General features: G+C 37.4%; 1 protein-coding gene across 1 annotated transcript in view; it reads right to left on the bottom strand.

Moving 5' to 3' along the window:
• The window catches only part of CERS6 (ceramide synthase 6), a gene marked incomplete at its 5' end in the record, with an annotated part of 238497 nt that overhangs the window by 220929 nt on the left and 2129 nt on the right, over positions 1–15439 (bottom strand). The window contains one exon of the mRNA XM_011960590.1: positions 4028–4158. Coding sequence (XP_011815980.1) covers positions 4028–4158 — 131 coding nt within the window. The remainder of the gene's footprint in view (positions 1–4027; positions 4159–15439) is intronic.

The raw sequence follows: 15439 nt of genomic DNA, 5'->3' as shown, positions 1-15439 counted from the left end.
GAGATGACCCCAGTACCTCAGTTCAAAATGCAGAAATCACCGGTCTTCTGTGTCCTTTGCGCTGGGAGTTGGAGACTCACAAACAGACTTTCTTAACAACTATCGAAATACAATTATTTTATACAAAGATAAAATACAAGAATTCCTGAAGGAATTCTATATTTTGGAAAATAGAAACTTATATAACAGAAAAATTATAGATGCTTTACATTTTGACCCTCAGGTGACAAGCTCCAAATTTGTGTTCTCTTGTTTTCCCATTTGGTTTTTAGTATTTCTGAGCAGCAATTATCTTTCTTCTTAACCAGGGAGTGTGTTATAAGCACTTGGGGCATTTTTTTCCATGATATACATGTTCAGATTGTACCTGAGTCATCATCCTGACATCCTGGGATGGGGCTTGGGCACGTGTATTTTGAAAACATCACTAGGTGATTGTGAAATGCATCCTTAGTTAAGAACAACTATTCTAGATATTTTTTTATATAGGTAAGTAAGTATGACACACACATTTGCATACACAGACCACTATAATTCTACTTTATCCCTCATGGTGTTCTCTAAATGTTCTCCTTTGCCATTCCATTCTTTCCTCTGAATTTCTGTCTTTAAAATTGTCATGGAGCTTTCCATAGTCAGGTAATTTTCCTAGACAAATTTTATGCTAAGGCAGTATACATTAGACACTCATTTACAGGAGCAAAGTGACAAATGAGGTCAGCAACTCTTTCCAAAACAATGCCATTTTAACACACAGTCATAACAAATTATTTATTTGGCAGCGTCTGTCTGTTGGGGTAAAGACTGAGAGGAATGAAAGAACAAGATGTGACCCTGTGGTCTTCAAGCAACACAGAACTGGAACTGAAATAGTTATACAAGTTAAGTAACCACATAAGGCAGTATGTGATTCAGGGTTAAATTCCTAGTACTCTAAGGATGTAGGGGAAGCTGTGCTCACTCCAGTCCCAATAGTCAGGCCACCCTTCACAGAGAGCCTGGGATTGGATGTGAAGAATGGTGAGGGGATAAATGGGTGAGGCAGAGGAAGTTCCTGGCCTGGAATACCATACACAAGGCAGGAAGGAAAAAGGCACAGACAGTGAAAACACAACCCTCTAGAAGGAAGATGTCATTTGGGTGATGGACATTAAACAAGCAAAAGATAGACTCTAGTTATCAGGCTCAGGGACCTAACATTTATCCTATAGTTGTCTTAAAATCATCAAAGTTTCAAAGCATCAGAACATAGGGATAGTAGTATTTTAGAAAAATAATTTGGGATTTTTTGGTAGCAAACAAAATGTCTATGTGTATGCAAGATAAAAAAAAAATGAGACATATGAAAGCATTTTGGGCTATAATGGTGAATTTACAAAGAATTAATAGAATTCAATGGCTGACTGACTTGAGTTTCCAGCCTATGACAAAACGGAAGCATAAAAACAATAGGAAAGGTAAAGTCAGGAGTGGAAGCAAATTAGAATTGCTAGCTGGAGCTGGCAGAATGATGCCTTAGAAGAAACATCTGCACTGTACACATGGCTTTGGAAGAAGCTGGTGAGAGGAAATGATTTTAACACATAGAATGGAAGGTAGGGTAAGGAAAATATGAGACTGAAGACTAAATCTGGAGTGTCATTAACACATTAAAGACCACAGAGCAAACACAGAATAAATGATGCAAACAAAAGACCTTGGAAAGGCAGGAGAATCTAGTGGCAACTCAGAAACCAAGGAAGAAGAGAGTTTCAAAACAAAACTTCATCAATACTATATCACACAACAGAAAGATGAAAGGCCACTGACACTGACCCAGTTCTAATCCCAGCAAACCCCCCGTGTACCCCAACCTACAGTTGATCTTTTCCCTTTAATCTTTACTGACTATCCACATCAATCCTACAACACACATATCTGGTTATTTTCTTTTCTTTTTTTTTGAGATGGAGTCTCGCTCTGTTGCCCAGGCAGGAGTGCAGTGGTGCAATCTCAACTCAACTCACTGCAAACTCCGCCTCCCAGGTTTACGCCATTCTCCTGCCTCAGCCTCCCGAGTAGCTGAGACTACAGGCGCCCGCCACCACATCTGGCTAACTTTTTGTATTTTTAGTAGAGACGGGGTTTCACCATGTTAGCCAGGATGGTCTCAATCTCCTGACCTCGTAATCTGCTCGCCTTGGCTCCCAAAGTGATGGGATTACAGGTGTGAGCCACCGCACCTGGCCCCATATCTGGTTATTTTCTAATATCTATCTCCGACCTACACATACTAAGATATTATGTCTTACTTCCACAACACTATTACAAGTTTCTTGAGGGAAGAAATGATGTTATTTTATGCACCATCTCTTCCCCATCATTGTGCCTCCACATTACCATACCACTAGCAATCATTTAGAAGCATTTTTAATTGATTATAACTATGACTGTCTTATTTATTGTGGTACACACATAATGACCTGTGGAATTCATGGAGAAGACATAGACACTGGTCTAGTGTTAGTACTTGCTACACAAAGTGTGATCTATAGACCAATGGCACCAGCATCACGTGGAAACTTGTTAAAAATGCTACCATCCCAGACCAAGTAAATCAGATTCTGCATTTTAACATGATCCTCAGGTGACTGATGCTTATCTTAAAATCTCAAATACACTGGTATTTGAGAGAAACTGGTGTAGACTCAGCACAGTAGGGGCTGGCACCAAGTTACCAAAGAAGTTAGTCGGAGGAGGGAAAGATATGATGTTCAGCACGTAGACATGTGCTGAGACCCAACTTCACCCTTGCTCGGACTTGTGGCTCAAAGACAGAGCCCAGGCCCTTTGGATATATGGCAGGGCCAAGCTGGGAAGCAATTTTGGCTTTTGACCAGGAGCCCAGATACATAAATCCTTCTCTCATAAACTGCCACTAAGTTCATTTACTGAGAGGGCTTTGCTGATTGTATCTACCAGGTTGTTTTTCCTGACTTTATAAATATTCTAACCTCCTAAAGACCCTGTTCATGTTCTCCATATTTACCCATCCCTAGGAATTTGTGATATTTTTCTGCCTTCCATTCATTTCTCCTATAACATTAGGTTTCCCTCTAAGGATACAATTACTGAAATACTTTTTTGACATAATTGAAAGCAAAAGCTGAAAATGCAACTTCAACCCCAAACAGAAAGGGCCTGCAACTAAGAGAGCTACACTGAAAGCATTATTGTTTAAATGACCAGGTGTCAGGAAAAAGCTCCCAAAAGAAGAAATGGAGAAACTATTAGAAGACATAGGAACAGTAACACCCAAAAGATGGAAGACCACATAGGGTAATGACTCTCTAGGCAGCTCTTCCCTTTGTTGGGGATGTTCTCAATGTTTCAATGTATTTTTATTTTTTTCCTATAGGTAAGTGCATGAAGTATACCACTTCAAAATATTACTGTGCTGGAAGAGCTCTCTGTGGGTCTTTTAATATTTTTAACAGCTATATTGATATATAACTTATACACTACATAAAGTTCACATTTCAGAGATGGAAGAGACTTCCATTCCATCCCCCACTTTCAAGCAATGCTTCATTAAACTCACCCAGAAATATAATATAGCCATTTCTTAAATCTCCAGGAATACAGAAGATTGCCATGACCCTCTGATAATATATCCTAATATCTCAGTTTTTATTAGTAGGAAGAACCTAAGTTGCCTTTATTAAAATTCAAACTAACCATGTCTATAAAACTAACGACTTTTAATGCTATATTTCAAAGATGACTGACTGAAAAGACCATTGTAAATCCTTTTATAATATGCTTACTTTGTAGAAACTCCATTAAGAAGTGAACTTTATTTACTGTATCCAAAGGGGAAATCACAAATTCTTCCCAACTACTGCTTCCTGTGTTTTTCCTGAACTATTTTCCCACCTGACTGCAGCTTTTTAAGGGCTGCTGAAGCCTGCACAGATCTATATTTTTCACCTCAGGGTTGGCATGAGTACTTAGGTCTTTTCTTTCAAAAAGAGAAACAGCAGCTTACATGCTCTCACAGAACCTTGTCAGCGTGCTTGGCTTCTCCTGATTGCGTCTCTGTCGAAACCAGCGCTGAATGCTTCGAACATCCCAGTCCAGTTGCTTGGAGAGGCCTTCCAATCTCTTTTCATCAGGATGCTAGGAAATAAGGTACCAGAAAAATAATTTTCAATCCATTTTCATTTGCACCATAAACAGATCTGCCCTTGTCTATATCTGAGGGGTTTTTTCTTCCCCCTATTGTTTACTATCTGCTACTGAGATTTCTATTTACCACTGAGGACCGAGGTCTTCCACTAGCAGCATGAACAAAAACAACCACTAGGACAAAAGAAATTACTCATGAAACAACATTTAAAAACATGAATCTTGCTCTAATGCTTGCAGTTCTCCTCATCAGCAATGTGCTTCCCGAAGGGCAACAAAGACTCAATGGAACATCCAACTAGCTGAGTCAGCTCCCATCAGCCTTCAAAGGAAGGGAGTCCATTGAAGGTAAATTTGTAAAGAGGTATCGTTCAAATATCTCACTTTCTCAATAACAACAACAAAAATGCTATACCCAATGATCACATATCAAGATAATGTAGTAGAGACAAAAAGCATGGAAAAAAATCCCAAAATGGCTCACTTAAGCCTAAGGTACCATTTCTACCAAACACAGTTTATCTTTCTTCCCCTTCTCATACCCTTTGTTCCCATTTTTGACACATTCCTCTTCTATTCGTTTTCTTGTTCACTCCTTTGTAACTGTATCCCATATCAAGTCTTTTACTAAGACTATGCATTACTTGAAAAAAGTAAACTTGGTGAAGTGGCAAGAGATGGCTCTGAAATGATAGGCACTTGTTCAATTCCTCACTCCACTGACCTCTCTGAGCCTCAGTTTCCTCATCTGTAAAAAAGAAAAGGTTGCTTACCAACCTAAATTATATTGCAACCAAATATGAAACTGTATATAAAACTCAGCAAATGTTAATTTTCCTCTTTCCTATCTGATATGGTTTGGTTATGCCCCCACCTAAATCTCATCTTGAATTCCCACGGGACCCAGCGGGGGAGGTACTGAATCATGGGGGCAGGTCTTTCCTGTGCTGTTCTTGTGATTGTGAATAAGTCTCACAAGATCTGATGGTTTTAAAAAGGGGAATTTCCCTGCACAAGTTCTCTTTTGTCTGCCACCATATGGGATGTGCCTTTCACCTTCCACCATGATTGTGAAGTCTCACCAGCCACGTGGAACTGTAAGTCCAATACATTTCCTTCTTGTTGTAAATTGTCCACTCTCAGGTATGTCTTTCTCAGCAGTGTGAAAATGGACTAATACACTATCCCTCCCCTCTCTTCAATGTGTTGGAGAATGTCTAGCCAACAATCACATGAGGGTGACATACTACACAACAATATCAAGCCATGTGAGCTTCATTCCTTTATTATATCTTTACTTAATATTAACCACATTTATTTAATCTTTCTTTGATTTGATACTAACGCTTTAATGCAAGTGATCAGGAAAAATAACCAAAAAAGGGATAAGGAGAAGACACACTGACCAGCCTTCAAGTTATAAGGGTGAAACATATATATATACACACACAAAACCTTTCTAAAAGCAGCTCAAGCAGCTCCAGGGGTCAGTGCTATGGAGGGAATGCTTGTGCCTCCCAAAATATTGTATGTTGAAACCCCATGCCCATTGTGATGGTATTAGAAGGTGGAGCCTTTGAGAGGTGATGAGATCATGAGGGGGGAGCTCTCAGATTAGATTAGAAGTTATTAGAAGAGACACTAGAGAGCTTGCCCATGCTTGCATGCTCTCTCTCTCAATCTGTTCCATGTGAGGATACAAGAGAAGATGGCCATGTGCCAACCAGGAAGAGGACCTTTACCAAGGGCTCAGCCACATCTGCATGCTGATCTCAGACTTCTAGTCTCCAGAACTGTAAGAAATAAATATTTGTTGTTTAAGCCACCCAGTTGATGGTATTCTGTTATAGCAATCAGAACTGACTAGAACAGACACACACCCAGAAAACATAGTAAAAATCGCTTTAGGGTACACAATGTGCTGACCTTGTGCCTATAAATGTTATTTGCCAACTTTCGGTTAAGTATGTATTTTGAGGATTTTTGTTTGTTTGTTTTTTTGGTTTTTTTAGTAGTAGTAATGACACCATCTACACTCACCTTTGATGTCTCTCTTAATCAAAAATACAGAAAAAAGAAAAATCATTGCCTACAATATACCTTGGCTACATCATTATCCTAATGGAATTCATTTTTAATTTCAATTTATTTTCTAAGTTTATTAATAAAGAAAAAATTCATACGGTGCAAAAATTTAAAATTATCCAAAGTTTCACCTTCCAACTTTGTTCTCTTTCAATTCCTATTCTCCCCTTCTTATCAGATAACCATAGTTATTATTAAATCAGTTTCTTTTTTCTTTTTGAGATAGAGTCTTGCTCTGTTGCCCAGGCTGGAGTGCAGTGGTACGATCTCAACTCACTGCAAGTTCTGCCTCCCGGGTTCACACCATTCTCCTGCCTCAGCCTCCCAAGTAGCTAGACCACAGGCGCCCGCCACCACGCCCTGCTAATTTTTTGTATTTTAGTAGAGCCAGGGTTTCACCATCTTAGCCAGGATGGTCTCAATCTCCTGACCTTGTGACCTGCCCACCTCGGCCTCCCAAAGTGCAGGGATTACAGGCGTGAGCCACGGCGCCCGGCCTAAATCAGCTTCTTTCCAATATGTATGCAAATACAAGCAAACTTGAATATATATTATTATATCTCCCCTTGTCACAAAAATAGTTGCATACTACAGACATTTTTCTGGGCTTTGGGTTTTTTACCTTACAAAGTATATTGAAATATTTCCTTTTCACTATATATAGAACACTCTCATTCTTCTGTAGAACTGTAGAGATATATCATAATTTACTTATCCATTCTACTATTAATGGACATTTAGTAGCTTCTGAGCTTGTTCTACAGATAATGCTACAATAAATAACCTTACCTGGGCCATTTTATACATGTTTCTCTCTGAGATAAGTTCCTGAAAGTGAAAGTTGTAGATCAAAGGGGTCTATGCATTCGTAATTCATTTTGAAATTGAAAAGTTATTCTCGCTAGTGATTTTACCAATTTATACTCTCACAAGCAAGAGTGCCCATTTTCCAAAGCCTCTTTCATAGACTATGATATCAGACATATTCATTGTCTCCAGTCTAATACATAAAACAGGATCTCAGTTTGTTTCCTTTTTATGAGAGAAGCATTTTATCATGTGTTTCAAAAATCGACTGTATTTCTATTTTTTATGAAGAGCATATTCATGTCTATTGCCTATTTTTTCATGATTCCTTGGTATTCTCCTTGTTGATTTGTAAGGCGTCTTCATTGGTTAGGGTGATTAAACCCTTCTCTGTACCAGAAGCTGCATACTTTTTTCCAGTATGTCATTTGCATTTTAGAATTTGCTTATGATGTTTTTTGCTTGTTTTACTTCCAGAAATTTGATAAAAATATATTTGAATTTATCAGTCTTTTCTGTTATCGTTTTTACATTTGGAGTCATAATTAGCAAAGCCTCCTTCATTCCCCACATTCAAAAGATTCTCCCAGGTTTCCTTTCAATAAATGTAAGGTTTTGATTTTTCTATTCAAATCTTTAGTACATTTGGAATACATATTGGTATTCAGTATGAGGAATGAATCTAACTTTGTTTGTTTCCAGATGGCTACTTATATACCATTCATCTTTTCCCCCATCAAAAATCTACTACACAGTTAGTTTTCTCAGAAATCTTTATACATTTTCTATGTGAATTTCAGAATTAGCTTATCTATTTTCAAAATAAACAAATGGTCACACAAGGAACCCTGTTAGTATTTTCAATAAGATCATACTATTTCAATAAGATCATAATATAGGGTGAATTCACGTCTTTATTTGTCTTTTGTGTCCTTCAAGAGTGTTTGAAAATTTTCCTCATCCAGGTCTTGCACATACCTTGCTATGTTTATTCCTAGCTATAGTATTCTTTTAGGTTTCTACTGAGAATAAGGTACTTTCTTAATCTTTTATTATTTATTTTATTTTTTGAGATAGGGTCTAACTCTCTTGCCCAGGTTGGGGTGCAGTGGCGCCATCACGGCTCACTGCAGCCAGGATATCCCCATGCTCAGGTGATCCTCCCACCTTAGCCTTCCAGGTAGCTGGAACTACAGGTGTGCACCAACACGCCTATTTTTATGTTTATTTTTTGTAGAGACAAGGTTTCACCATGTTGCCCGGGCTGGTCTCAAACTCCTCGGCTCAAGCAGTCTTCCCACCTCAGTCTCCGAAAGTGCTGAGATTACAGGTGTGAACCACCATGCCCAACCTCTTAGATCTTTTAATGCTTATTGTTTGCTTTTATATATATACATAGTAAGATTATAACAAGACTTAATAAATACTTCTTTATGTATGAATAATTCTTCACAATAGCAATAGTTTTGTCAACTACTTTCCAATTTTTATGACTTTATTTTCTTTCTCTTACTTGCTAGTTCAAGATAAAATTTGGCACAATATAGAAATATAGACATAGAAAATAAGGGGCCAGGTTTGGGACTATGATACAAATACATTTGTCATATAGCAGAAACCACCTATCCCCACTTAGACAATTTATTTTAATCAAAAAGATGTCAGGTTTCAGCATCCATGGAGTGTGATGTATTTTTCTCGTTAGATTTACTCATAAAATGAATTATATAGATTTTTATATCAAATTATAAATAATTCTTTTAATGTGTTACTAGGTTCAGTTCACTAATTTTTTATTTAGGATTTCCTTATCAATATTAATAATAAAATTTGGTCTCTAGTCTTGCTTTTGTTTTTTAGTGAAATTTTTGTCAGGCATTGATGTTAATGTCTTATTGTTATATTAAAAGAGAGCTGGACGGCTTTCTTAATTTTCTATGATACAGTTTAAGAGAATTATCTCCTGTTAAGGGTATGTCAGAATTTTTTGTGAGATGGACGTATTGATTCGCTTGACTACAGTAACCATGTCACCACGTGTAAGTATACTGGAACATTATATTGCACATCTTAAATATTCACAATAAACAAGGAGACAGAGCACATATAATTTTTGATATTATAGGTATGAGTTTAGGCCTTCACATCTTTAAAATGCTAATCACCTGAGCAAAGGAAATAAAATATACCTACAAGTCCAATAAATGCTTTGGGTTAATGAAAAACAAAATCTTTTGTGAGAGCATCTGAGCCTGGTACTTTTTTGTAGTTTAGTTCCTTTAATTTGATCTTTACATACACACACACACACACACACGTGTGCACACACACACACCACACACACACAGAGACAGAGTAAATTATATTGCTAGAATAAATTTTGTATTCAAGTTTTTCTATTACATTTGCCCCATTCTCTTAATTCTCCTGTTTCTGTGGTTATCGACCTTAACATTATTTGTGCTTGCTTTTTTTCTTAGTCGAGTTAGTGGCCTTCTGGTAAAACAAAAATAAATAAATACATAAATAAATAAAGGATTTGGGGATTTGTTTTTTAAATTCTATAGTTTTGCTAACTCATTGATTTTAGTGTTATCATTATTACTTTCTTCCTTCTGCTTATCTCCATTCATTTTGTTGTTCTTGTTCTCATGCTTAACCAAGTGGCTATTTTTTTCATATCTGTATGAGTTTTCAATGAGCACTGCTGCAGCATAGCACATAAAGGTAGTGCTTTCATTACCAATGTTTTCTAAATATTCTGAAATTTCAATTTTACCCAAGAGTTAATAAGACAGTATTTATAAATTTTTAGGATGAAGAGATTTTCTTTTCTGATTTTTGTTTTCTAATTTCTACTATTAAATCATGCCTAATTTTTAAAAATCATAGTTTTTTAAACATAACACAGCATCAATTTTGTAAGTATTTAATAGCTACTTGAACAGAAAGTATAGTCTCTATATTCAGAATATAGGATTGTCAATGTACCCCCTTAGATCTTCCTAATTATGCTCCTTAGAATTTCTACATTCTATTTTATATTTTCTCACTGACTCTATCATGCCTCACAGGTAAAGCAGAATTTCTTTCTGTTGTGTCTCTATCTTTTCTTCAATTCCTTTTTATGAATATATAGACACACTAATATTTAATACATATATGATTCATAACTATTTCATCTTCACCGTGAATTGTAACCTCTGACAATAAAAAGCCAATTCTTCCTTTCGTTGAATGCTTTTAGAAATCCTACTTTGTTATTTATATGTGCCTGGATACCCTCACCTATGCTCTTCTTTTCAACATTTGTTACTACTTTGTCTTAAGGTGCCCCTCACATACATACTTTTTTTCCTGACTGCATTGTCTTTCTAAGGCTGCTGTAACAAAGCTCCCTAAACAAAGGAAGTGTATAGTCTCCTGGTTCCGGAGGCTGTTAAGTCCCAGATGAGGTGTTGAATGGTTTGCTCCTTCTGAAGGATGTGAGGGAAAAATCTGTAGCAGGCCTCTCTCCTTGGCTTGTAGATGGCTGTCTTTTCCCTGTGTTTCTTCACAGCATCTTCCTTCATGCCTATCTCTGTGTCCAGCTGTCCCCTTTGTATAAGGACAGCCAGCATATTGGATTAGGACCCACCATAATAATCCCACTTTAACTAATTTACCTTTGTAAAGATCCTATCTCCAAATAAGGTTACATTATGAGGTACTAGGGATCAAGATTTCAATGTATACATTTTGGGGAGGAAAATAATTCGACCCATACCAATAACCAAAGCCTGAATTAGTTTTTATTATATAAATTAAGTCCACTTATGTGTTAATATGATTATAAGTTTGTTTATAGCTCTCTACTTTAATTATGTTCTATTTTCCATTTTGATGATTTTAAAAAATATTTTACTACATGGCTTTTTTTTTTTTTCCTTTTGGGAGTAATTTCTGTTCTGATGGTTATCCATACGACTCTCTTTTCCATCTCTAATAATTCAAACGAGCAATATTTATAGTAACCTTATTTCCTCCACCTTATTAAAGTAGCCTTATTTCCTTCTCCTCCACCACCCAATACTACAATAGTCAATAATATTATCTTTCTTAGCGTTTACTCTTGTACTATTAAATATGCATATACTTCTAATGATTTGCCAGCTTTAACTGATATGCTTTGACTCCCAACTCTTAGAGATCATGCAATCAGTGAACTGATTCTGCCTCCTACCTTCTTCCCCTCTACTCAGTTATTACTGTATCATTTCTACACTGTGAGAACCTAGAACATTAACATTCTGTCTGTCACCATTCCTCATATTTCTTTTTTAGTACCACAGTTTAAATATATTCAAAACTTACAAACATTCCCAGTGATCTTTTGGTCAGCTAAAATTAATGATTTAATAAAGTCTCTTCAAGAAAGACTCATGTAATAATATCCCTAAATTTTTTCATGTTCAAAGATGTCTAACATGATGTCTATAATCTTTACAGAGTAAAAACAATTTGGCTAGATACAAAATTCTTAGTTCGCATTTTCCTTGGGAATATTGAAAATGTTACTAGAGAAAAGCCTACAATCACATAACATTTTCCCTAAAAAAAGAGATCTGATTTTTTACCCAGCTGCTCAATGAAGTATTTCTTTACTTATCAAGTCCAGCTATTTTAATAATGTAAGTCTTAGTGTTGAACTTTCTGGGTCCATTTTCACTGCATTTTTGTTAACATACTAAAATAAACCTCCATTTATTTCAGGAAAAAATCTTGAATTATATCTCAGAAGTTGTTTTAATTCACTGTTTTATTTTGCTTTTCCGTAAGGGATTCCTATTACAGAAATGCTCGATCTATTTGCCTGTATGTCCATTTTTTAGCTCTTTTTGGTTTGTTTCATTTAATTTAGTTTTATTCTTTCTATCTTCCATAGTCTTTGCTGAGTTTCCTGCAGTGACTAGTGTTCCTGCCTTCTTCCCAATTTTGACTTTTTTTCTGTGATGGATTTAGTACTTTTCTCTGAACTGTACCAGCTCACATTCCACCTCCTCTTGTTGACCAACTATTTCTTTCTTTAGTTCTTATAGTTCTTCTTTGTGATCTTCCTTCACAGAGTTACTGCTTCATTTTTTTAAATTTATGGTAAAATATTTAATCACAATTTTCATTTGCCTCTTTAGCCTCATTATTCTAGCGAATATTTTGTTAACAGGAGTTGCTATACTTTCCTTTTATTGTCTTTGATGTTGTGTGAGTTCCTTCTTTACTAATCATCTTTGCATCTTTGAATTAGTTGAATTTTCTTGACCTGCTGCTTCCAGTATGGGGAGCAGGAAGGATGCTCTTCCAGTCTGGCTGCCAAGAAGGGAGATGGCCTCCTGAAAACATACCCTCCAAGTGGCTTTATGTGTCCCTCCTCCACTCCTGCCAGCCTGGCTCACCTGTTCCTGCACCTATTGTTGCAAATAGTGGGTGGTGCTTTTGTCTGCTCAACTCTTGAGAACTGCCTTTGTGCTGGTTTTCCTGAAATCCACCCCCACAGGGCCCTCCAGGCACACTTCACACTTTTCACTTCCTCATACTTGCTTTCTGCCCAATCTAGTTAGCCTTTATATATGTTTTGAAATCTAGAGATATGCATCTCCTAATTTGCCAAATAAAACATCTGTGAGATTTTCTTTCATTTTTTCTTTCTTTCTCTGTGTTTGTGTATGTGTGTGTATTGTGTGTGTGTGTGTGTGTGTGTGTATACACTGTATGTGGGGTGGGGGTTTCTTATTGTTCTTTCCTCATTATTCTCCATAAGTTTTTTTGAAAGATTTATAGGCAAAGAAATGAATAATGGTGACTCACATAAACATTTATATATTACAAACACCTAGGTTAATCTTAAAAACATTAATCTTAACCAGTACTAGGAGGGGAAAAAGGAAAGTATAAAATAAAAATGAAAGGAAATAGGTTCTTGAGGAGAATTAGGAAAAACAAATTATAGGAAATCTGCCTATCACTTTAAAATTTAGTCTAACATACCAAAAGCAAATTTTATTATTTCCCTGGATCATAAAACCTGGCTTTATACCTGACATATATTCTCACCCCCATGGCTTAAGCACTGATTTGATTAGAAAAGTGAGGTAGTTAGCATCACAGGTATGTACAAATAATATGGTAGGAGAATCCCCAAAAGTTAAAAGCATATTTACCCAGAAAATTCTGAATATAACCAGTTAAGAAACAACAAAACCAGTTAAGAAACAGGAGCTCAAAAATATTCACTAAACAAATAATCATTCTGTTGTTGAATGGGTCTGACAATCCACAATTGTAGATGTTTTGGTCCCATTCCAATACTATTGATGAGAATCTCTAGAAACATGATGCAACACTCTGCATTTTAACCCTCAGGTGATCCTAAATGCAAATCAAAATATGGGAACCAATGGGACAAAAGTTGCCATATCATTTACTGAATGATTTACAAGATTATTTAACCCTCATGAATGCCTGTGAGATGCTTATTCAAAGATTTTTACAAATAAGCTTATCTGCAGCCTTGGGAAGTTAAGAAACTCACCTAAGGCCACAATGACAGATGCAGCAGAGCTGAGGTTCCAACACAAATATCCAGGTATGACTGGCTCAAACACCAAGGCTTCTAATTATTTTACAATAGGAGTAGTTTCTATAAAATGTTTACAAAATTTTAGATAGGGGATGGGGGAAGAGAGAGAGACAGGCAACAGGCAGACAGGTGTTACTTCAAAAGGAAAGACTGCTAGAGAATGTATAAGGGTTCAAATTTTTCAGCTATTAATAATTTCACAAAGGAGAACCAGATAGTCAGGGCATGTGACCTGTGCTGTCACACAGGGACCCCCATTCAGAAAGGTCCACATTTGGGGTTGGAAACCCTGTAGTCACCATCTTGAAATTCTTAACAGTTCTATCATGGAATTTGTGCTTTATAAATGAAGCCCAATGGGGCAAATTAGCAGGTGCCAGGAGCTTGGAGTCTTGGCTCATACACAGTCCCACCACTTCCGCCAGATGTGTGTGTGGTCGCCCAGTTCCTCATCCCCTGGCTTGTGGCACCCACCAGCCTCCCTGTCTCCCCACCTCCTAGTGACTGCTGCTGCCTTCAGCCCCCAGTAGAGGGACGAGTGCAAGCACAGAGAGTGGGGGGTCGAGTTTCAGAGAGGATGGAGGCAGCTACCCCAGTGCATGTGGTTGGTGACTCGGTATGGCTAAGCCTCTTGTGTACCCCTGGATCTGGGCATAGAGGTTGCAATGCACTTGAAGGTCACTCATCATCCATGGGTTGGGCAGAGGGCCTGGAGAGAGACCTGACTCTATTTCTCTGCTCCCCTGAACCAAGGTACAGTGTGTCAGCCAGTGGCTGGAAAAAAGGGAAACCTGGCAGCTGGTGGGTCATGTGCACACTAAGTCACAGGGTGTACCCCCCAGGTACCTGTGAGGGTCTATACTTTCCCCAAGAGTCTCCCCATGCCATTAGGGAACATGATATTACACAGCAAATAAAAAACACTCTGACCAGGTATGGTGGCTCACAGCTATAATCCCAATACTTTGGGAGGCTGAGGCAAGAGGATTGCTTAAAGCCAGGAGTTCAAGACCAGCCTGGGCAACATAGTGAGACACTATCTGTACAAAAATTTTTTTTCAATTAGCCAGCTATGGTGGCCCACACCTGTAGTTCCAGCTACTTGAGAAGCTGAAGCAAGAGGATCATTTGAGTCCAGAGTTTGAGGCTGCAGTGTGCTACGATTATGCCACTAGACTCCAGCCTTGGGAACAGAGTGAGACCTTGGCTCAAAACCAAAAACAACAAACAAAAAAACACCTTGACAAGTAGAGAGAGACTAAGGGAGGAAGGAAAAAGTTTTATATTTTTGTACTCTTAATGACACTTTTTTTCGTGCTTTCTGAACAAGGGGTCCCACATTTTCATTCTGTACTGGGCCCCACAAACTATGTAGCCAGTCATATACAGAAATTTTAAGGGTTCACCTCTCACACTTGAAGGATTATAATCATGCCCTTCTACAAAAAGGCAGCTGAAACTGTGGTGAGGCCAGGATACTGGATGATCATTCACACACATACACAAATGCACACTTGGTTCCAGCTGTCCCAAGTCCTGCCCCTCCTATTCCAGTCAACTGACTGGTTATATTTCATATCACAAATAAGATCGGAGAACTACAAAGAATACAAGGGAAAACAGTTCCAACTTTTGCTGCATTTATATTTCACACATGACGCTTCTGTTTTAATCATGTAAAAACCTCCAAAGGAATCACCTTGGAAACTAATGCTCATTCAAATTAAGTAGAAGCAAGTATTCTTTTTTTTTTTTTTTTTTTTT

The sequence above is a fragment of the Colobus angolensis genome, unplaced genomic scaffold (assembly GCF_000951035.1).
Source record: "Colobus angolensis palliatus isolate OR3802 unplaced genomic scaffold, Cang.pa_1.0 Scaffold517, whole genome shotgun sequence".
In the NCBI taxonomy this organism is placed as follows: domain Eukaryota; kingdom Metazoa; phylum Chordata; class Mammalia; order Primates; family Cercopithecidae; genus Colobus; species Colobus angolensis.
The sequence above is the reverse complement of the archived record's forward strand: the minus strand, read 5'-3'. Positions and strand labels throughout refer to the sequence as shown.